The sequence below is a fragment of the Neofelis nebulosa genome, chromosome 1 (assembly GCF_028018385.1).
Source record: "Neofelis nebulosa isolate mNeoNeb1 chromosome 1, mNeoNeb1.pri, whole genome shotgun sequence".
Classification (NCBI taxonomy): domain Eukaryota; kingdom Metazoa; phylum Chordata; class Mammalia; order Carnivora; family Felidae; genus Neofelis; species Neofelis nebulosa.
In genome coordinates, this window is record NC_080782.1 from 217,417,386 (window position 1) to 217,442,128 (window position 24,743).

Consider the following 24,743-nt stretch of genomic DNA (forward strand, 5'->3'; position numbering starts at 1 on the left):
GAAGGCCCGGGGATCCCTGGCTCTCTATCACAACCACCGACTGCCCAGACACCCGGATTCCACAGCCCTTGAGCCAGCCGAGGCCATTTGCACCACTTCGTGACTTTGCCTGCTGTCCTCACTAACGAGATTCTGCTAGTCTCCTCACCCGAGGCCAGGCCTCTCAGCGCAGGCGGTGAGCGCCAGGGAAGGTGATAAGGCCCCACAGATGCGCGCTCAGCAAACCCCGGACGGGGCTGAAACTTGCGGCCAGCTTCTGGCCCGCTAGCCCTCTTGCGAGTCGGAGCGCGCCCTGGGGAAGCCCCGCCCCCGGCCGCCTCCGCAGCTCTATTGGCTTACTCTACTGCCACTCAGCAGAGCGCCCGCCCCTGAGGTCGCGGGGAGGCGGGATCCCGAGTCTCCTCCCCGCGTTGGCGCCTCCTAGCTCGCCTTTCCAGGCGCTTCCCTGGCGGTAGTGTCTCCGACCCCCGTAAACGTTTCAAGGCCTGCAACCGACTGGCGTAGACGCTTTCTCTTTGGATTCTCACCCTGTGAGATGGACACGGCAGGGAGAATTCAGCTTTACAGGTGGGAGAAGTAAAGGTCACAGAGGTTGAGTGACTCTCCGTAGAAGCACGTGCTGGGATTTTAGCAATGGTTCCAGACAGACCCGTGTTTTCTCCTTCCTAACGTTGGCCCAGTCGTTAACCGTTCAAAACTTATTTCGTCATCTGCGAAATGGGGAAAATGATAGCCACCTTGTGAAACTGGGGTGAAGAACACAGAAAAGAACAGGAGAAGAATCTAGTGCGAGGACTGGCCTGTAGTGGGTTGTTCATGAATAGTATGTGTGTAAGCCTCAAACATTCCCAGATCTTCTGACTTCCAGTCTGGGACTTTTTGTGCTAAAGCAGTTTCAGAGGTCCAGAGAACTCGGAGGGTTCGGGGATATAGTCAAGGGATTCGGTGAGTTGTCACATAGGAGAGACCCCACAGCAAAACACACTACTCTGAGGCAAATACTAAACATTGTTTTTACTACTACTCTTAATTAGATTATACTTTATTTTTTGTCAACTTTTGTCAGGCACCGTTCCCAACCTTGTTTGTTTACTCTTCACAATGACCTGTGAGTTGCCTCCTATTAAAACGCTCGCTTTAGAGAGGGGACACTGAGGCACAGAGAGAGGTTAAATAACACATTCATGCTTAAAAAGCTCAAAGTCGTCAGAGCTGAGATTTATACCCAACCAATCTAGCTCATAAAGCCACGCATACTGATATTTGTGTTTTACGCTGTGACAAAATGGGGTTGTGATAAGATCTGTCTTTGATAATACATACTTTTGTCACCATCTAGAAGATGCCGCTGACTTTTTTAAAACTCCTAAAGGGCAGGAGGAAGAAAAAACGAAACAGAGAGGCACCTAACTAAGTCCTTGACTGTGGACAGACTATATATGGGCTGATTATGAGAAACTCACATGCAGGCGCTATGTTTGGAATTCCATTTTAGCTGAATGTTCCAGACTGTCACATCCCTCAGTGTCTCCATGGAAGTGCCCACTATGGGAGAATGGCCGAATGACATGATTGGAATGGAATGCAGCAGTCATCTTATCTGACCACACAGATACCTGCCAGGGGAGGAATGCCTCACATCCTTATGATAATTTTGAAGACTTTCTGAGAAGGTGATAATATTATCCAATTACCTCACGATCATAAGGTGTACTGTGTTGACTGCAAACCCTGTGTCCCTCATTCAGCAGGTATCACAGAACAAGGAAAAAGAAAGATTGAGAGGGAGGTGGGACCTGGTAGCTAGGAGGAGACCAAAGACTCAAACTGAAGGTTAAATCCTGTGAGATAGGAGCAGGGATTTGTCTAGAGGACAAATCTTGGATCAGGAAGTCCAGAAGGGAATAATACCTACAGGGGAAAACTACAACTACACAGGAAAACTACGAACAGTTCTCCCTGGGAGCCAGGTCAGAGTTCCTGCTAAAGTGACATTGGCCTCGATAGCTGTGGTGGCCTTGAACTACACAATACGCTTCCATACACAGCTTCTGTTTGTCCAGAACACTCCTTTGACTCTTGCCCAATAAGAATCCCTAAGGTCTTGGGCTTCACCCTGCTCTTCTGTCTTCTCTTCCTCCACCTTTCCTGGTAAACCTGGGAAATTTGGAGCGTGAAGAGGGAGTTGAGTGGAGGCTACGTTTTGGCCAATAGTAGATGTTAGATGACGTTTGAACCTGACTGGTAGCAAAAGGAAGATACTTAGAGGGCCCTGTGTTCCCTTCCCCTTCTCCGTCCATATCTTTGTTAGGGGCAAAAATCACCCGTATCTGGGGCTGGGAAAGAGCAGAGAGGTACATAGACAACATCAGACGGGTCGGGCTGGTGCTGGGGGTTGGGTCTCAAGTGCTCTGTCAACATCCTGAGATGATATTCTAAGTGACCAGAGAAAATTCAGTCGCTATTAAAAAGGGAAATCTAGGGCAATCCTGGTAGAGAAATATTGGTTATGAGATTTTAGCAGTGTAATTACAGCAGAGACCGATGAGGCAAGAGGCTGTGAGCTAATGACACCATCTGCTTGGAAAGTGGAGTAAAGGGTGGCATGAGCAATAAAGTCTTACGAGACTGTGGATTAGACAGGTCAGAGGACAGCTCTGGCCTGTGGCTGCTGGACACATGAGACAGGAGCAAGGCAGTGGAGCTAAAGGCCCAGGGACAGATAACCAAGCAGTGTGGTTCCTATTCCAGAAATGAAGGGGCTTCACCAAACCACCATCCCCCAAGCTCCTCCATCCCCACAACTGGTGATTTTCTTCATGATATAAGTCGTGTCTACTGTGTTGCTTAGTATTCATTCCACGAATGTCCATGTACTTTTTCTTGGGCTTTTGTTGTACATCTGCTTGATTTTGGGTACATTTACTTTGTGCTGGGCTTTTAGTAATTGGCTATAAAATGCTAACCTTTCATAAGTGATCCTAAAAACATGATTTCTACACAGTATTCTGAGCATTTATGATCTTAGAAAGGGAGACTACAGTCTTCTTCTTACAAGAAGCAGTGGGCTTAGCAGACCCTTCTGAATAGCTTGGAAGGCATAAGCCAGGGAGACCCAGGCCGAGATAAGGAAAACAGTTCTTTCATTTGGAATCTGGAACATTTAAATATAGACACTTTGATGTTCACCTTGACACCATCATTAGCAAGTGGATTTTCTAAGTATTAAGTTGACACATGTGAAGTGCTGATACTCAGTTGTTTTTTTTTTAATGTTTATTTTTGAGAGAGAGAGAGACAGAGACAGAGAGAGAGGATGAGCGGGGGAGGGGCAGAGAAAGAGGGAGACAGAATCCAAAGCAGCTGTCAGTACAGAGCCCAACTCAGGGCTCGAACTCATGAACCACGAGATCGTGACCTGAGCTGAAGTCTGATGCTTAATCGACTGAGCCACCTAGGCACTTCCTCAATCATTTTTGATGCACAACAATGGTAACTTCATGTGGCTAAATCTTCTAGAATCTCAAATATACTAGGGGATGCTTAGCTTACCTGACTGAAGGAAAAAGACTGAGGAACTTCGGAGATCTAGATCTCTGTAGAGTGAGTATTCCTAATTGTAAACAATCCATTAAAAATAGTCTTGCAGGATATCTAATTAAAAACACTAGTTTTGTTCATTTACTCATTCACTGTAACAGTAACAAAAATCATTGAGCATCTCCTATGTCTCAGTCACTGTGCTGGAGATAGAATAAAATGATGGTCCCTGTCCTGAAGACCACACCGAATAGGAGTAAAGGAGTAAGGATGACACTGTGGACAGTGTTATGGGAAGGAGGCCTGGGAGAACAGGAGAACAGCACAGAGAAGGAGCCATGAGGGTAGGATTCTGGGGAAAGAGAGGAGGGGATGAAGGAGGGAACGAGGGTGTGCTCTTATTAAAAGGTTTTGATGTAGGAGAGAAGAATTATAATTAACCAAATGGTCCAGGCAGGGAAGAGCATTCTACACAGAAAAGGGCAGAGACGACCACATGATTTAAAGAAACAATTTGTGCTTAGAGTGAGCATGAATTTATTAAATCTACAGAAAGACATTTCTTAAAGGGCTTTAAGTCAGGTGCCTTGTTGTATTCATGTTCGTAGACCCTGTGTTGAGTCTAGGACAGTGCCTAGCACATAGTAGGTGCTCAGTAGATGTTGAATTAAACTGATATGGAAGAATAAGCCTGAAGTTGAAATTTACTACATATTTAAAGGAAATTTTCTTCTCCCCTATTCCCCTTAGTCCATATTGATGAAGTTTCCATGTGTTCCTTGAAATCTTCTGTAAGAAAACATGCACTTCAGCTTATCTCTGAAAAGAGATGTAGTTATGTAACCTTTTAATGTGTGCATCTAAGTAGATATCAGAAGTATGTCTTGCCTTAGGGGCTTTTTCAGTTCCTAATTTGGAATATTTATTGTATTACACTCTCTATAGGCAAGGCAATATGCCAGGCCCGGGAACATAGTGGTGAATAGGACAAATATAGCCCCTGCATTCAAGGAGTTTAATATTTTGTAGATAAGACAGTTATTAAATAATTAAACAAACATTTTCTAATTATAATTTGCGTTAATAAAATGGAAAACAACACACAGATGCCATGGGAATTTATAACAGAGGGCATAGCCTAGTCTGATAGCAATTAGAAAGGTGCTCAATCAGAGTTTCTTTAAGGAATACATTTAAACTGGAATTAAATGGAGAGGAAGTAAGAGTGTTCTAAGCAGAGGGAACAGCATATGTGAAGACCATGAAGAAAGGGAAGCTGGCCTTCTAAAAGAAGTGATTATGTGACTGCAACTGTATGCTGATGAAAACATCTCGTATGATCCTTGTAAACTAAAATTGATTTATCTGTCATTTTAATCCAGAAGAACCTAGCACATGAGAAGGAAACCCATTTTGTTCATTTATTCCAGCACATATTAAATAATTGCTATGTGCCTGACACTTTGCTGGGCACTGGAAATTAAAGAGAGAAAAACCTCATGAACCTCTAGAAGTTTGTGGCCTTATGGGGAAACAGGTGAACCAACACACCATTATAATACAGTGTGGTTGTTTCTGTGCTTTAGGTAAAATACCCAGTGCACAGGAGCGATACGATCTTGTTTGCCTGAGAGAGTCAGGGATGGCTCTCAGATGAAGTATCTGAGATCTGAAGGATGAGGCCACTCCAGAGAGTAAAAGCAGCATATGAGGAAAGGGCATGATGTAGCTGGGGAAGAACAGTGAGTCATTGGGAATGACAAGGGAATGGGAAAGGAGGTGAAGTTAGAAGACTGGGCAGAAATTAGATCTTGAAGCATCTCAGAAAGAAGTTTTTCTTTTATTCTGTTGCCAATGAGGAGACTACACAGGAGAATACGAAAGAGAGAAGAATCTAGACAAACTCAGTAAACTGAGTGATAAGAGGCATTCAGAGAGACTATGACCGCTCCTTACTTATTTTTCAGATTTCAGCACATGATCACCAAAAGAGCTGACATGTGCATTAAGACCTTGAGGTTTTTGATCACCAGATCACTGGTATTCTTAGGACTTCATATTCTTACAGCCAAAGAAAAGTCTTTGCAAAGACAAAAAAAAAAAAAAAAAAAAAAGTCTCAAGAAAAATAAATTATTTATCAAGTCCCAGCCTCTCCCAAACACCTCCTCCTTTTTGACTCCCCCCAGTTGTATAGCTGAGGCAATATTAGTTGCCATGCATTATGTCATTACCATCGATAGCCAAATAACTACATAACCACCAGAGGGCAAATGAAAATGGCCATAAAGACACAGAGTAGTAATTATTTTTGCATTAGCACCAGCCACACTAATATCAACATAGAACAATTACCATCCCTAACCTCATAGTTATGCTATAACCTCCACAAGTCTTGCAGGAGTAGATTGATGAATGGCATGGGAGGAATAAGCAACAATGGGGCAGTCGTGCAGTGAGACCCCTGCATCCTGTGTCTGTGGGCCATCAGCCACAACGTTGGTGGAAAGCCAGTGGGAGAAGTTGGTTTTGATTACCACTGATCTAGCCAGTCCCCAGGCAGGAACCATAATTCAGCTTCCCTTTCTTTGGGCCTCCAGGAAGTGAGCATTTGAGTGGGAGCAAAGCTACAGCAGTAATAACACAGCAGGCAGCGTCCTTTGCATTTATATCTTGTTATTCTTCCCATCACTAGGCAACCATTCTTTGTGCTTAAAACTACACATCTTTCTACAGTGTAACACCTTATTCTTTGAAGTAACCATTCTGGTGTGCAGTGTTCTTAGGGGTTATCTATTCTATGTATTTGTTAGGTTAACACAATAAAAAAAAACCAAGCCGTTTTGAACCTCCAGCCTGATTTAGTAGGTTTTCTGTGTTCTCCTAGCATCATATTAGAGCATGGATCATAAACTTCATTTACAATCGCATATTTGTTTGTCCATTTCTCCCTCCCGAATGAGTTCCTGGAGGGCAAGTACTATATCCTGTCTATGCTTGTAGCCACATCCAGCATCTAGCACAGTACCTTGCTACTTGAACAATCCTCCATAACCGCTGGCTGGCTGGCTGGCTGGCTGGCTGGAGATGAATGAATGTTTTCCCTGAAATTCAAGTTTGGTGGTCAAAAGTATCATTATTTGGTTTAAAGAGCAAGCCAGGCTAATTGGATAGACTTGGCCAGAAAGAATTAGGCAAAATGTAAGATAAAGAGATCTTGGCCTCTCTGGTTGGGGAGGTCTGACGTGGATGAGCCAGGTACCAGCTGCAGAGGCAAAGCCATTTTACTCTTCTGGCTAGGAATATCAAGTGACTTACCCAAGGATCTGAATAGCAGAATCACAATGAGCAGAATGGCTCATTATTGCTTAGGCCAGGAAGAAGAGCTCTCTCCAAGTAACTATTTGTGTCTTAAGTTGGATACCCTAGAAGCAGAGCTTGAGACAAGGAGTCTTGTCTAAGTGATTTATTGAGGACATGCTCTCAGAAGAAAGGCAGTGAGCAGAAAAGGGCAGAGGAAATGCCAGGATGTGACCCCAGCTGCAATTTGATTACCGTGAGCTTTAGGATTGGTACCATCTTAAGACAAGGAAGATAACTCTTTGTTTCTCCTATACGCCAGTCTCTGGCTGTGAATTGTTGTTGGGAGGAGGGAACCATAACTGCCTGGTGAATACAACTTTTGTTTTAATGGAGAGCAATTCTCTGGGGAAGGGGGCAGCTGTGAGCTGTTAGTACTCAATTCCCAGAGCTGGGGGATGGGTACAGTGGCTAGTAAAAGTAGTCTAGGTATGGCACCAACAGCAGCTACTAGAACTGGGTAGTGTGAAATGATGTGGATTATAATAACCACTACCATTTATTGAGCACCTATTATATGTCAAGCGCTGTGCTAAATGCTACATCTATATCGGTCTATCTATCTACCCATATAGTCCTTAGAATACAGCTATTAAATAGGTGATATACTACCATTTCCATTGGACTGATGAGGAAACCCAGAAAATACCATATTTCATGCTTAAAAGATTTCCTTTTTGCATCTACATTCCTATGGATAGAATCAGGATATTGCATATCCACCTAGCCTAAATTCCATGCATTCATTCAATTCATGAATTCCACCAGTGCTTTCGAGCACCTATTACATACCACAACCGGGCTAGGCCCTAAAGAGTTATCAGTGAACTGATAGTCTTGGATCCTATCCTCAAAGGGTGGAACTAAGCCTCAGGCTCAGTTCTAATACCCATTGTGACCCATTTAAAAATATTGTTTGGACACCTGTTGTGTACCTTATGCTCCATCAGGCCTTGATCAACAAAGAATCTAGACCCCAGGCCTCTGTAGCAATCCCTTTGAATTCCTCACATAAAACATACTTCTGGGTTGGGAAAATCAGTTTTCAAGATTTTGTGCAAACCGAGCACCACAGGCCCTTTCCCTGTGTGTGGAAGGATTGAACTTGGTGGTCTCCAAATCCCCTTCCAGCTCTCACAGCCTAGGATACCTTCTGATCATCCACTCTGCTCATGTCCACATCCTTTGTGGGGGACTGTTGTGGTCAGAGTCATGTGTCTACTTGGCCAGGCTGTAGTCAGGTACTGAACACTAATCTAGGGGTTGCTGTGGAAATATTTTGTAGATGTGATTAGCATCTACCTAAATTGATTTTAAGTAATGATTATCTTTGATAATCTGGGCTTTATGTAATCAGTTGAAAGGCCTTTAGAGCAAAACTAAGGTTTCCCTGAGGAAAAAAAAAAATTCCATCTGTGGACTGCAGCATCAGCCCCTACCTGAGAGTTTCCATTTTGCTGCTGACCTGCCTTATGGATTTCAGACTTCCCAGTTACCCTTAGAATTCCTTAAGCCAATTCCTTGCAATAAATCATTTTTCTCTTTGTCTCTGTCTCTCTCCATATATACATATGTATGTATACATATACATACATATATGTAAATGTATGTGTATATATACATATATATACAAAATCTCTGTCTTTCTGTACATATGCATGTGTGTGTGTGTATATATATATATATAATATACATATATGTGTACTATAAATGTACTATATATACCATATATATATATACATATATATATATATATATATAATCTACTAGTTCTGTTTCTCTTGAGAACTCTGAGTGACACAGGGATCCACCATGTCCTTTTTTTCTTATAATATTGTCTGATATGGATCAGTCTCGTATCTTGTGGTGTGGATATTTAAGGCCCCCATCTGGGTTACTAGGAGGCAGACAAAGCACGTGCTTTAATCAATAACACAGGGGCACAAAAACATGAGAAAAGTTCAGCTTCTATTCAACTAACTTGTCCAGTATTTTGCAATCAGAAAATCATGCATGCAGTTCTGTGTTTTACACTTTGCTGGGATCTTTAAATTTTTGATCTGTATATGGGTGGGAGGGACTGTATCTTCTCATGTTAGGACCTATAAAGGTTTCATCCAGCTCTGTGTGTCCTCAAGTAAAATGTAAGCCCTATGAGGTCAGAGGCCAAGTCTTGTTTTTGTGTGTGTGTGACCCTACGGTATCTATACGGTGCTTAATAGACACTCATATACACAGGACATGCTACATCAATGTAGTTTCATTTTATTTTATTCTCCAGAGTATGTTACCTTTGGGAAACAGAAAACTGGCTCAGGTAAATGTAGGTTTGTTTGTTTTTAGGCAAATCAGTGTACCATCTCCAGGGAGAAGTTCTCCTCAGTTGGAGATTTATATCTGAAAAGCATTTGAGAGACTAGCCCTTCTCTTGTTTCTCTGGCCATTGACAGGGAGTAGGTTACTGATATGCATCAGGCTTTGCAAGCATTTAAAGAAAGATTATTTTTCACAGCAGCACATGAGCTGTTCTAAGATAGGGACAAGCATTGCTGGCAGTGGGAGGAATTACAAGGAGCTTTTGCTGAGACTCAGTCTAGGCTCTTTCTTGAACACAACCTGGAGTAGTAGTGTGATACGTAAACAGCAGGTGTCCAATAAATCCATGATCATAGGTGGACTGATTATTAACCCCTGGATTATTAACACCCTTGGTGGAGAAATTAGGGAAAGGTCGAGGTCCAGAGCAGAGCTTTCTTCGAGGCCTCCTGGAGAGCACTTCTATTTATCCCCTTTCACAGAAGTTGTTTGGAAACGACATGACAGTTATCCCAGGCAGGTGTTTGTGTGTATGGAGTCTGAGGATACTGAGTGATCAGAGGTCCTCCAAGCAAGTGAGCACAACTTTGCAGAGGGATAGATGTTCACCATCAGCTCAAGGTGGATGAGGTCAGCACCAGGTAGGGGCTGCCTATTGCTATGAACACCTGACCTGAGCCTTCCTCATGGTCTGAACCTTCCTTTGGCTATTGAATACAACACATAATATTGATGTGACCCAATATTTAATATTGGGTAAACAGCAGACGTCCAATAAATCAGTGTTCATAGGCCAGCTGAGACGTGATCCCTGGATTATTAACACCCTTGAAAGAGAAACTAAGGAGAGATCCATGTCCTTATACCAGTAACTTCAGCTTCACGTGAGAAGTTGTCAACTCAAAAAGACAAAGCATATTTATGGAGATCATAAGGGAGGGACTTCAAGTTGAGTCTAACCTATGATATGAAACATCCATTAACCTGAGTGTGCACCCTGGGGTCTCCCATCCCTGGCCAAGGACAAAAAATAGTGTGCACCCTGAAATTGTGAAAATAGAGGCTAGATCTCGAGGCCCAAGAAGAATGTAGGGGCAGGTTTCCAGAATAAGCAGTTCCAGAGGATCAATAAGAAAATATCTCTGTGGAGGCGCCTGGATGGCTCAATCTCCTGGGCGTCCGACTTCAGCTCAGGTCATGATATTGCAGTTCACAAGTTCGAGCCCTGTGTTGGGCTCCGTGCTGACAGCTCAGAGCCTGGAGCCTGCTTCGGATTCTGTGTCTCCCTCTCTGTCTGTCCCTCCCCCACTTGTGTGCTCTCTCTCGCTCTCTCTCTCTCTCTCCCTCAGAAATAAACATTTAAAAAAAATTTTTTAATTAAAAAAAAAAAAGAAAGAAAACATCTCTGTGTAACAGTGCCCCCAAAGCACTGAAAAGACAAAGAAAGAAACAGGAAGGTCGAATAGCCTCCACCTCATAGGTCTCTGGAAGTTCCTTCTGCCGCACAAATTCTGTCACTTTCCTACTTGTCTCTGCTTCCTGCCTTCCCCCTTTCAATGGATTCCCCTCCACACTGGCAAGAGTGAATCTCTTAATACCCTCTCCCCACTTAGCGCCTTTGAAGTAAAAGCCCACATCCATCACAGGATACTCAGAACCTTCCAGAACTAGCCCCAACCTCTTTCCAGCCACATTCCCTCTGTGCCTCCCTTCACATTCTCTTTGGTCACAATGGTTTCACATTCTTTTAATGACTCCTTATTCTTTCAGCTTCTAGGCCTGAAATACCCTCAGCAAAGTTATCAGAAGCTCACCAACCCTTCTAGGTCCAGTTCAAATGGGGTTTCCACCTCCTTGGGCTGAGTCCATCTGTCTTTCCTCAGTGCTTTCCTAATATTCCTCCTTTCTGTGTGCTGTTGTACTCTAATTGTACAGTACATTCATACTTCAATTCTCACCAGCGTGTGAGCTTCTCAAAGCCAAGGGCAGTGTTTTATTCTTTTTGAAAACTCTCTTTGCCTCATTTGGTCCTTGTCACTTAATAGATCCTCAATAAATAGAGTTGGACAAATGAACCAAGTAATCAGTCCAGCAGCTTAGATCTCCAAGCCCGACCTTCTGACCTTCAGCTCACTCAGGTATTTTTCTCAAGCATTTTCCATTCGACTGTTGCTCTGAAAATCCATGCTCATTGCTGTGTCTGACTTGCACCGCTCCCTCATGTTTCCATATATTTTGTATATTCATGGTGCCTCAATGCGCAATTTGTACTCATATTACAGGAAATGATACAGTCTTCTCAAAGACTATATTGCTTCCAGCATTAAGCAGTGAATACTACTTAAGTCAATGATTTGTGATATTTTTCTGTCATTCAATTCTGTGCTCTGAAAAAAAGAGATAATGGCAGGCAGGATCAAAGTCTGGTTCAGAATTCCAGGAATATCCACTATTAGAGGGATGGGGACTTGGATACCCTCACTGCCTTCCTGCACTTATTCTGTATTTGAGAGTTGCCCTCAAATACACACGGACCCCGCTTTGATTCCTTGTTCAGGGAAAGGCTGATTAGTGACCTCCCAGAAGTCAGGTGCAGCCCTTGGGCCAAGACAGAGGCAAGAAATATGCTGTGACACCCCCTCCCGGCCTCCAAAGACCTTGCTTAGTAGGGGTGGGGTGTGGGTGCTCTGCTCTTCAGAGGAGAATCATGTTTGTAACCAAGGCATAATTCAGCTTGAATCAACACCCAGAACAAGCAATAACAAACGAGAGCTTTTTGTCATTGCTGTAGCTCCATGAACAAGATTATCTAAGCAATTAGAAGATAATTATTGTCTACATTCAGAAGGACAGAAGTGGCAGAATGAGAGCAGCAGAAGCAGTGACATGGTGGATAATTTATTAGTTGTTGAGTGGCTGTTTTTCTCTCTCCAGGCCTTTGTGAGAGAAACATCCAAATGCCACAAGTACATCCCCAGGGAGCCGCAGGGTGGCAGGAGCCCAGGGTGTGGGAACATAACTGCCTTTTATCTGCTCTGATTTGGGCTTTATCAAATCTTTTGGCTCCCAAGGCATTCTGCGGCAGCAATGTTCATGATGTCCTGGGACTGGGCCCATTCTGCCAGCTGCAGAGCACACGAGAGCCCAAAGGTCTGCAGAGGCTTCTAGCTCTTCCTCCTCCTGGGCCTCAGAGTCTGTGCTGGCCGCACTTCGGATAAGCTCTGACCAGGCTCCTTTCTAAGTTCTTCTGAGGCTCCAGCCTTGTCTCCTTTCATTCCAGATTGATTTCTTCTGGGCTCTGTGCCTGTGGGAGACTGTAAGGCTAATGATAAACAAATACAGGGGTAACGATGGGTTTTGCCCCCTTAGGAGAGAGTGGTGGGGCGTAAAGACTTTTGTAGGACTCTAGACATCTACCTGTCCATCTGTCTGTTCATCTGTCCATCCTCACCTAAATCTATACATCCATATATGCATCTATACACACATACATTCGTTCAGTAAAGCTCTGTTGTGCTCATTCTGCTCAGAGACCAGGGAGATTTTGCACTGAGGTTGCTCATAGCAGAGAGGAACACAGACAAGAAACCACATAAGCATCACAGATCATTCTCTCCCATCAGCTTGGAGGCCCTAAGGAGACATGGAGATACCCACACACTCCGCAAAGACCAAGCAATAGTTTATACATAAAGTTTCACTGTTGCCAGTGTTTGGTCATATAAAGGACACTCTGAGCCCTGTGGCAACCATCCAGAGCTCTCTATCTTGTCTGTGTTTTCTCGCACCAAGGCCCCTACTTTCCCTGTATCCCCACGTTCCTACACACACCCAGACACACACACACACACACACACACACACACACACACACACACACACACCCTTTCCATTTGCACCAGCCATACCCAGGCATTGCAGCTCTCTGACACAATGAGTTGTTTCATACCTTTGTTGTCCTTCTGTTCTGTCTTCCAGGGCCTGGTGAGACCAACACAGCTCCTGGACAGGGTCCACCACCTCCATCACTGTGCCTTGTCCCTGTCTTCCTTGCACTAGTGTGTGTGTGTAATCACAGGTCATCTACTGACTATGTGCATGGAGAGCTCACTTATCTTTGCATCTGTGGGACCCAGAACAAAAGCCATGAAGTATTTTGAAACGTAAGTAATATTAAATATTCAAGTATCTTTATTGTTCATTATATTTCTCTCCTATTCATTTGTTCACTAATACAATGTCAGATGCTTATTGAACACCTACTGTGTGTCAGGCTATATGCTCAATCCAATTTTCATGGTCTCTTCCCTTAAAACTGTCCTAAACCAGCATCTTAAAGGGTTGTGCTAATAGTGTGTGTTCAGGTTTTGGGGTGAGTAGGAGAAAAAAATTACCAGCTTATATTTACACAAGTGATTTATGCTTTTTACAAAGCATTTTAGAATCCTTTGATCAAGATCATGCATGGTCAGGTAAGTAGGGTTTTGCTTATTCCAACTCGGTGACACTGGGAGGCAACATGGTTCTAAAATCTGAGCTATGTGTCCTCTCTGGAGCGAGTATATGTGCTCACCAGCTCCGGATGCCACTTTGAAACAGGGGTGGGTAACAGATGGCATTTGTGCCACTCAAAGCATTGCAGGTGGCACTCAGCCACTTTGCCACATTACTATCACTTTGTACTCTTTTTCTCCCTTTCCCTTCTTTCCCTCTCCTATTTGCTGTCTTTCCTTTCCCTTCCCCTTTCTCTCTTCCAGATGATAGTATTATCCCATTCATAGGTACCCTTAGGTTTTGCTTAGCATCTGACACTTGATTTACTTTCATTCCTAAACTGGATTACACTGAAACTGCAGAATATGAAATGAGGGGAGGGAAGAGACAAAACTGGTCCAGCTTCTGTGTCCCTCAGGATGACTCTATTCCCTGCCCGACACCCTGAGGTGAAGGAGCTGCACCAGCTGCTCAGCCTGGGCCATAAACCCAGAAGGACCCAGGAAAGGGATAGTATGGCATTGTCCAGTTTAAGCTGAAGAACTTCAAAGATACACTCAGCTGTGTGCAGACAAGGATCAGGAAACGGAGCCTAGGCTTTCTCCTTAGGGCTTCACATTGTTGCAAAGCCAGGGAACAGGAGCAGAAAGGCAGTGCTTGCCGGGCGCCTGGGTGGCTCAGTCAGTTAAGTGTCTGACTCTTGGTTTCTGCCCAGGTCATGATCTTGCAATTTTGTGAGTTCCAGCCCCGCATCCGGCTATGCACTGACAGTGCAGAACCTGCTTGGTATTCTCTCTCTCTCTCCGCCCCCCCCCCCTCTCTCTCTCTCTTTGCCCCTCCCCTACTTGCGCTGTCTCTCTCAAAATCAATCAATCAACAAATAAATAAACTTAAAAAATTTTTTAAATAAAGAAAGGCAATGCTTGCTTTCACCCAACACACACAGAAAACCCCTTTCTCCCAGCAGTGGTTTCTCCAAACCCTGCCCGGGAATAGTGAATCTTGACTGACCCTGATTTATTGGAGCAGAAGAGGAAAAGAAACAGCAGGCCCTAAATGTCAAGGTGAGGAGTGTAGCCTGGCAGAACGAGAGCCAAGAGTGTTCTGTGGGGTGGAGCACGTGACTAGGATCCTCAGGCCCAGAGGGACCAGGAGCCAGTTCAAGTGGGAGGTGTCGGGAATGCAAAGTCGGCTGTAGACTCAGCACATTCAAAATGTCAAGAACAAGGCAGAGAATAATGCGAGGGGAAGAGCGCCTTCTGTTTTGTGGGAGGCAGGTTACGAAATGTTAGAAGCGCACGTTTGCTTTCACGTGTCTGCTTGGTTGCAAGTCCAATGTGCTGTCTGCTGAGACCCAGGAGAACTGATGGGGAAGTGGCACCCAGGAACCTGCTCTCATTCCAGGGAGTTCTGGCTCTGCCTTCCTGTGCTCCAGAGATTCTCCTGCTGCTGCGTAAAGAGGAATTTACAGAGCAAGTTGATGCAGGCATGCTCAACGAAAAGTGAGCATTTATGGTGCTACTCACCAGGCCTGAAAGCTAGTAAGGAGTAGCTGACCCTGCACCTGCCCAGAAGTCCATGTGGCCGGCAAAACAAGATAGAATAGGGAAACTCCAGGCTTACTTCAACTTGGCATCATTATTAAAGGCATTGAGGGGTGGGGAGCCTGGGTGGCTCAGTTAGTTGAGTGTCTGACTCCTGGTTTCTGCTAAGGCCATGATCCTGCAATTGGTAGAATCCAGCCCCACACTGAGCTCTGCACTGACAGTGCAGAGCCTGCTTGGGATCTTGCGCTCTCTCTCAGTCTCTCTCTCTCTCTCTCTCTCTCTCTCTCTCAAAATAAATGGATAAACTTTAAAAAAAAATAAGGACAGTGAGGTCAGTTCTCTATATTTCTTACCCCTGCAATCCTGATGCAGGGGCCCTCCTGGATATGTAGGAGAAGAGATTCTTCCAGCCTGAAAAACTCTATAATTCATGACTACCATAGTCACAGTCTTCATGTCCAGTGGCTGAAAAGGAGCAATACCCAACCAGGAAATGCACCCTTGCCACTCTCAGCAGGAACCTGGCTGTGTTGACAGCCCCCACATTTGAGGTGCCCCTGGGAGGAAGGAGCTGGGCCACTGTCTTAGGGCCAACCAACAGAACTTAGTTTCCCCATTGGTAAAACTGGAGTAACAACACCTGCCCCATTCACCTCCAAGAGTTGTAGGCAGACTCAAAGAAGCCCACTCATGTATCTGGAAGCACCTAGAACTGGAAGGGATGCTCATTGCTCAGCTTTGGCCTGTTACACTGGTTTTGGGCCCTGAGGCAGCGGTCTAACTAACTGATCTCTCAAAGGGATCTTTCCCTCATCCCTGAGTGCAGTATTCTGCTCTGGGAGGGCTGGATGTCCTTTGGTCTAGAGCACACTAGGCCATTGTTTGCCATAGGTCCAGGCAGACCAAGTCCAAGGCCAGGACACATTCAGGGGACTTCTCAGAACCCCCTCTGGGGATGGGCCGAGCAGGTCTGCTTGCTGCCTGGGTGGTGCCCAGCCCCTCCTATCTCTTCTTTTACCTCTGTGTCAAACAGCAAATTCCTGAATCACTATACAAAGTGGTGGTTGGAGCGATGTAACTTCCCCCAAACATGGCTCGGGACCAGTGACAACACCAGCCACCGTGCTTAGCATGTGTTATTAAAGCCCCTGTGATGTCAACAGAGAAGCACATGTCAGTTGGACCCAATCTATCCAGCTAAGTCAGGGAATGCTTGCCAGTCCCTCAGGATGGGCTGCCCTAAGGGTGAACTTGATGCCCGAGGAGTGGAAAAACTAACCATTCTGGAAGAGGACTGAAGGTTTATCACACAAGCAAACAGTGGGGACAATGCTCGGGTCTGTAACAATGGTAACAATATCCATTGTAGTATTCAGTGTGGGCTCAGCCAAGGTCCTTGGGGAGTAATAGTGTGGGGAGGTGCACTGAGCCCTACACCCAGGCTTCCAAAGAAAAGCTCTTATCGTTACCCACTTGAAAACAATGTAAGCAAAGCAACTCTGTGATGGAAACATGTTGACGGTGAGGGAGAGACTTGAGGGAGACGCTGAGCAGTTCCCAGAATAAATTCCCACGTAAATTCAAAGAATGCTAGTGGAGAGAAGCCACTGCTCGCTCTCCTTTAAGCCAAATAATATCTTCCTGCCGGAACAGAGTTGTTCTTGGCAATTGGAAGTAAATGTGAGGAGGGAATCAACACATGATGCCTGAGAAAGGAATCCATAAGAAATCTGAAGGCAGGGACATGGTGAGATATAACAAAGAAAGATGAGTTGGTGGCAGGAACAAAGGTTAACTGTGGTGGTGGCGCATTGGCTCTTAGGATAGGGTTGGTGACGGCATGCACTTGGTAGTAAGGCTGGGGCAGGAAGGCTGCCCTTGCACCTCCATTCTGAGGGCTCAGCGGAGGGTCCCTGTCCAGCCATGGTGACCTCAGGTCGGATGTCCCGAAGCTGAGGCCCTAGCCTCCGCTGCCTCCTTGCACCATTTCTGAACGACACTCCAGGACCGAATCAGTGAGGCCTCACCTTGCGATGCAAAAGGTCAACACAGAAGGTAGTGAAGCCTGGCAGAGAGTACTTCCTTCCCTCCACCTTCAGTTACTGGAACTGCCTCTGGTGGACTTTGGCAAGTTTGACAAATGGCAGGAGAATCTGGAAGAATTTCTTGGCTGGCAAAGGAGAATGGATGGTTGGGCACAGACCTGCTGCTGTAGTTCTTTGTACTAAAACTGTAGATGGCGGGCAGAAAGGGCAGCTTCCTTTCACTTCTTGTCACAGCTAATCCCCTCCTGCCTATGTGCAAACTCCCCAGGTATTAGCATTTAGGTAAAGATGAAGTTCTCTGTGGTGGAAAGAACAAATTCATCCCAAACCCTATACATTCCAGCTTAGAGGCATCACGGTGTTCGGGTGAATCACCAGGCAGAGACGACTACACTTGCCCAACTCCGACATCCTTGACTCACAGAGCCACTCATGTACACTAATACCCACTGTTCATGCGGGCACCTTTCTCCAAGTGGCTGGAAGTGGTTTACAAGCTGCTGGCTCATCCTCAGCATGTCCCCTGCAGGGAGAGCAAAAGGTGGGGAAGGATGAAGGGTAGACATAATCGTCTGCATTTTATGTGGGGAAACGGAGGCTCCAGCAAGCCCTCAAGTGAAATGTGCAGGCGTGTGTGAGTCAGACACTGCCCGTGGAAGAGCAAAAATGAGTGATTCTGAATCCTACGTGGACTGTATTCTCATACAGCCTTAAAACAGGTGAGCCAAAATGCAGATTCACTGTATTTTATGTTTATAACCCATTTCCCAGCCCTCATACCATCTGTGACTTCTGCTCCATCTCAGTGTGACACTTGTATTAACTTTAGAGGCCTCTTGACCATCCTTTCCTCCTGACCTACCCCCAGCTCTGACAGGTACCCCATTCCTGACATTTACTTCATTCTTGGTCATCACCTGATCCTCAGTATTTCTCCCGTTTTGAATCTCTACCATCCTTTCCCCTTACCTGTTCCTGATCCATATACCTTAATCCCCCCCAGGTGGGAATGGCAATAAGGTAAAGATTTGGCCTGGAGGGAAGTTCACAGACGGAGTATAAAATGTCCATGTTACTCACCATTTGTTTCTGAAAATCAGAACATTTATTGGCTGAAAATGTAGGCCAAATCTAAATATCTTCATGTCAAAATAGCTGTAATAAAGCAGCTCTATTAAAATAGCTGCATTCAGGAGCACCTGGGTGGCTTAGTTGGTTAAGCGTCCAACTCTTGGTTTCAGCTCAGGTCTTGATCTCACAGTTTGTGAGTTCGAGCCCCGCGTCGGGCTGTGCACTGTCGGTGTGGAGCCTGCTTGGGATTCTCTCTCTCCCCCTCTTTCTCTGCCCCTCCCCCGCTTTCTCTCTCTCTCTCTCTCTCTCTCTCTCTCTCTCTCTCAAAATAAATAAACTTAAAAATTAAAAAAAAGAAAAGCTGCATCCAAAGGACTGAAAATCTAGATGTCACCTGCTTCTGGCACCTGACTGTGGTCCTCTTTCTTTGTGGCCCTGTCTTCTGTTCTGCTGTATTTTAGTGTGTGGTTATTCAGAAGATGAGTTAGCACCAGGGCAGCTTTATACTGTGTTGTTCCAAGCAAGGACTATGTAGGTCTCCCAGATGAAACCCGTCTAGAAGCCGAACAGGAGGCTAATGGCATGGCCATGTGTGTCTAGCTCCCCATGAGGCAGCCAGGCTGGCATCAGTCCTTTCCCCAACCTCCTTCCTGCCCCCATCCACCCACGAGCTCTTGTTGGGTCAAAAATGCAGTTCTCTGGTGGTGCCAGACAGCCAGATGATGCTGGAAAAAAGAAAGAAAAAGCAAAAGCAGATTTCTAAATTAAGCACAAGTCTCATTTATAAAAATAAATAACCACAGCCTAGCAACATGCTGACAGCTCAGCTTCCCTTCGTGATGTAACCTCTGTGGCTGGAGCTGGGGATGACACAGCCTTCAGAGGGCCCCACACCCTGGCCCCTCCCCGTGCAGAGTACTCATCTGGAGAGTGCTGACAGTAGCACTTTGAGGACCCAGCTTTGCATTCAAGGCCAACCAAGGGCCAGGCTCCATAGGGAGCAGAGAAGAGCCAGAGCTTTCCAGAGCTTTCCAAGCTTAACGAGGCTCCTAAACACCTACAAACTCTTGGCAGTAACTAACACACCTGAAGCAAAAGCAGATGAAGTTGTTTGGGCCGTTCTGTTGAAACAGATGCCCCTCCTTGAGACCACAACTTCTCTGTTCACCACTGAACGCCCAGTATCCAGCTTAGCACATGGCACATGCTGGGCCCTCAATAACTGTGACGGAAGACTGGATGGAGGTGGACATGAATGGGTGGGTGCTTCCATCCCATCATCTCTGCCCCTCCAGCTCTGCTCTAAGTGGTGTGAACCCCAGAACATGAAGAGAGGCATAATCTCCCAACTATGACATGTACCAAACAGGCAGTGCTCCCTGGGACTTGAGCCAGCAGCTGGGGCGAGCACCTGCAAGGTGATTAAAGGATTTAGTCTTTTACTTCCCCAGGGGCAGGCAGTGTGGCCTTCACACATGGAGAGGGGCACAGGGGGTGGGATGTGCACTCGGTAGGAATTGTCAGTTCTCCTGCACCTTCTCTCGTCGTTTAGGCAGTATCAGCTCCATGGGTGAGGTATGGCTAAACAGAGAAGCTACCGAACAAAACAGTACATGAGTTTCGGGTGTTAGTCCTTTGGGAAACCAAGTGGAGTCCATAATGCCCTTGGAGTCTCAATGGGCCAAACGCATCAGAAATGGAGACAGTACTGAAGATTATATCCCATCTCCGACCCTCTCAAGTAATGAAATTATTAGGTGAGGCCAGAGTGATTCTGACAGTCCCCAGAACACTGAATATTAAGTTATCTTCTGAATCCCATGAGGATCCTGGTGAGGTTGGAAGGGACAGCCTTGACTCCTGGGAACAGTGTTTCTGGTGATGTTTCACATACTCCCTAGTGACCAGAGAGTGGTTGAAGACAGCATGCCAGAGTCATAAGTCACCATCTCAGAGCAGGGGCCCTAGGTTAAAAAGATCAGAGAAATTAGCCCACATTTCAGAAATCTGTCTTCAGACACCCATGTCTGGTCTGGCCAGAAGCAGTAAAACCACATCTGTGTCACTAAGAAGAAGGTTCTTAATTAAATTCAGATGTACAAGAATATATTACCAGTCTATTTTCAGAATAATAAGCTATAATGGACAAAAAAAATCTAAACAGCAGCATAAGCAGTATAATAGCATTAGGCTATTAGCACACAACAAAAAAGCAGGACTCCTCACAGGCTCAGATCATTTCAATCCCACAGCCTTCCGGAGCACCACAGCTGTGGCACTCAGACATTTAGGAAGAAGGACCCCAGCAGTGACCTGATTAGGGGTGTGACCACAGGGACACAGCCCCAGCATATAGAGGGTAAGCATGTGGACTGGTCAGGGTACCCTCAAATCTACAGTGACATCTCTTTGGTGACTCTAAGAGTGATCCTCTCCAGAGCAGACCAACTGTGGCCTTCACAACCACAGTCCTGGGCTCTAGCCTGGGGAGGGCACAGTGTGTCCCATGGGTTCCTAACGCTCTTGCCCAGGGCTCCCACTTGTGAAATGGCTGCATAGTGATAACATGCCATTTTCCCCATTCTCTATAGGTGTTACAAAGATTTGTGAGAACGGAATCCAAAAGTCAGCTTTGTGACCTTAACTGCTTGGAAACTCAGTTTCCTCATCTGTAAAATGGGGAGAATAGAAACTCTGCCATCTGCCTCCCAGGATTGTGTGGGGATCACATGGTATACTGTTCTGTTCAAATACTTCTCAGTCTGCAAGCTCTCGTTCTGTGTGGTGATATTGTCTAAATTGTAAAGGTATACAATGGGAAGTTTGTTTCTGATGTGGGTAATGAGACTTCCTTCATCAAAAAGTTTCAGGGTGCTGCCTGGTTTTCAGTGTGTTGGGGCTTGGTCCATTCTAGGCATATTTCTTCTCTTTTTTTTTTTGTTTTTTTGTTTTTGTTTTTGCGGAGACCCTTGGCCTCTTCCCTTGGCTTGACATACAAAAGACTTCTAACATTTGTGTGTGTGTGTGTGTGTGTGTGTGTGTGTAGCTGTTTCTCTCCCCTTACAATCCCTGAAAAAGTGCTAGGATTCTAGAATGCATGTGAAACTTTGAGGGGCAACTTGGTCTACCCCTTCACTCTGCAGATAAAGGCCCAGGGCACAGACACTTCCACACTTATGGCAGTCATGCAGTCATACTCATGCATGAAACTCATGGAGTTTCACTCGCCCCGTTCCTGGCTTCTCTTACAGCCTGGTGATGCCTGAGCTTCACTGGGTCTTTGAGGCCACGGCTCACATTCAGGTCCTCCCTCCCTTCATAATAGCCACATTTCCCCCAATTTTGAGTGGGTAACTATGACTTAAGTTAGGTTTGTTATTTAGGATATGGGGGAGGGCTCACTGAGTGACAGTTTCTCTACCATCTGTTTACCTTCCTCTCCAGCAGATGAACTTACATCAATATTTTTACTAAAAATTGAGGTTATTTGGTGTGAAACTCTCCCCTGGTTTTCTTCATACTTACCTGTCCATATGAAGAAGGGTCTTTTATTTTGTCTGTGACAACAACTTTACATGTTTGCTAGGCATAGGGTGACTAATTATCCTGGTTAACCCAAGACTGAGGAGGGAGTGCATGGGACTTTCAGTTCTAAAAATATCTCAGGCAGACCAAAACAAGTTGATTTCCTCAGTAGACCACATACCCTGTCCCATTTCCAAACTCAAATTATTGAGTGAATTGATACCAAATAATACCACATTGCTATGTGAGATTGGAAGCCACGAAGAAAACTGGAATGGATGGATGAATGAATGAATGAATGAATGAAATTATTTGTTTTTAATAAAAACATCCACGAATGGGGGAGAGAGAGAACCAGGAGGAGAATATCCTACTATCCAGGTGAACAGAAGAAGACAAAATTTCCATTAAAGGATTCATGTAAAAATGTAGATCCCATTCATCAAGAAGAAAAAAGCTTGATGGTAAATCAGGGCAATTCATAATACATAAGAAACAGACCGCAATAGTGCCTCCCAATTGTTTTAACTTCATGGTGCACATTTTTAAAAATTGTAATGTCTGCAGCATGGAGTCCACTGAAAGGAGGAGCTACTTATGGCCAGGTGACCAACGAGGGACTTCAGGACCACAGAAACTCTGAGCCGGCTGAAAGCTGAAAGGGTCAGTATCTCAGCTCAGTTGTAACCCACTGACCTCTTTGAACCATAGGACTACAGCACTTTGGCCTAAACACATACGTCTAGACTCTGCTCCATTACAAATCCGAAATCCACTTCTGGGTTTCTGGTGAAACTAGTAAAGCCTAGTCAGTCAAACTCCCTCTGTTGACCCAATATTTCAAAGCTTCCTTAACAGGCATTTACTGCAATGGGACTAGTGTGGGTTCCTGTTTACATTTCTACTTCTTTCATCTAGGTTTATCCCATATGTACACAGAGTTACAGGTTGAGCAATGACCCAATGACTGGCAAGAAGGAAGTGATCCTAGATTACATTCAGCCTGCATTCGGTTGCTGACCTGAAATAAGTGTAACAGAAACATTAAAAAAAAAAAAAAGATATTGCCAACAAGTTAAATTTAAATATTCAGATATTTCTTATTAATGAATCCAAACCAACTGGCTTCCTTGAAAAATGGGAAGACCTGACAACACAGAGCCCAGTTCCCCCCATGAGACTAAGGGCCCAAGTACAGTGCACAGGGGTGCTGGCTTCCAGGATTCAGATCCCATCCCTGCTACTTCTAGGTAACTGTATTCGTGAATTTAACTCTCAAAATCTTAGTTTCTCATTTCTAAAGACAACATTCAACTGATAGTATTTATTTTTGTGTACAGAAAAAATCCTCAAAACGGTGGCTAACATATAATAATCATTCAGTAAATGCCAATGATTCCCCCACCTCACGTCCCTTACATAGGTAGCTTTGCTATTTTTCCTGGCCCTGTGAGCATAACTCTTAGCCTGGATAGTTCAACCAAATGAGTTTGGCAACCGTGGTGCCTCAGGTCACTAGGTAATAATAACTCAAGTCTACATCCTTTCTGGGTTGATTGGCCCCATCCCCAGCCTGACACATACCCCTTCTTCCTCTCTGAGCTTTCTCCCACATTCTGCTGGGGCCCATAATGAAACCTGACAGTAGGGCAAAGGACACACAGCCATGCTGAGTCTTCAGACTTCCTAATTAGAGGTTTCTGGATAGAAGAAACATGGTTCTCCCAGTTGCTTCAAGGTGTCTCACTCACTTTCTAATATCACGTCTTTCCTAGCCATTTTGCCCCCTAGGTACCCCCAACACATATAAAGAGAAAATCTTTTGAATAATTCAGTAAGCAAGTCGGTCAACAAGAAGACATGAATCCACAGGAAAATGCGGGGGTGCTTTCCTCACAGAAAGTTGTTTTTAATAAACCAATTTCTGCTGCTAAGCAACTTTGATGAAGCTAAAGAGAGTCCTTGATTGTCTACAGTGGATTAGGTAGATGTTCTTATGAGTCAGAAGAAGGTACCAGAGAAAGTTTAACTCAGGCTGGGATGAGTGTAAAATATTTTGTAAGAAGCAAAATAGGAGTGGCATACACAGGTCGTGATGTCTAAGGGCTTTAGTTATTTTACTCACACTTTGGGGTGTCACGCTTGTTTGGGGAGTTCACTGCAAAGAGCTGGATTGTTCATTCATAGCTGAGTGGATGGAGTAATGGTGTGAGAGATAGTCTCCCTGGTTCTCTCAAGAAGACTAATAATTAAAGTTGTGGTTAGATCTTACACCAAACTAAGGGAGGTCCAATGGAACTCCCTGGAAGTGAGAAAGAGGCTTTGAGGCAGATTCGATGTTGCAACTGTCAAGTCCCACAACATAGTCACTATGCTAAGGAGATGAGGTGAACTATGAGCCAGCCAGTAAGAACAGCTGGAGAGTGGTACCATTTCCGATTGCTCCAGTCTCCTGGCTCCATTTGGAGAGGTAAGGCAGGGGCAAAGTCAGCGCCACAGTTCCTTTTGCAAAATGTAACACACTGGGTGTCTACACTTCCCATTGCTGAAAACATGGAAAATCCTCTGGTGTAATTTCCTAAGCCTCTAAATATACATTTCCCCTAAGAACTAGATGTGGCTATTTCAACAAAGCCAATCAGTTAACATAAAGAACAACATTTGGAAGGAGGAATGTTTGTAGTGGGGAAGGGGGATTTCTTAGAAAATTCAATGACTTCTTTTAAAAAAAAGAAAAGAAAAAAAGAAAACTCAGTGACTTCTTTATAGATCTTTTAGGCATCTTTCTGATACTGAAAGAGTCTAATTAAAAATGTCTAGGGGCGCCTGGGTGGCTTAATCGGTTAGG

General features: G+C 44.9%; 1 protein-coding gene and 1 long non-coding RNA gene across 2 annotated transcripts; one reads left to right on the forward strand and one right to left on the reverse strand.

The window, feature by feature from the left end:
* Positions 1-397: 397 nt before the first annotated feature.
* LOC131485292 (uncharacterized) lies at positions 398-14,506 on the forward strand. Its single transcript, XR_009248759.1, has 3 exons — positions 398-1,673; positions 13,192-13,376; positions 14,423-14,506. It is a non-coding gene; the product is annotated as an uncharacterized LOC131485292 (long non-coding RNA).
* A 4,247-nt stretch (positions 14,507-18,753) lies between these two features.
* On the reverse strand, positions 18,754-23,674 carry SMIM2 (small integral membrane protein 2). The gene is given in 3 exon segments (XM_058696890.1): positions 18,754-18,792; positions 18,794-19,095; positions 23,647-23,674. Coding segments are annotated over 3 exon segments (369 nt in total).
* Positions 23,675-24,743: the final 1,069 nt, after the last annotated feature.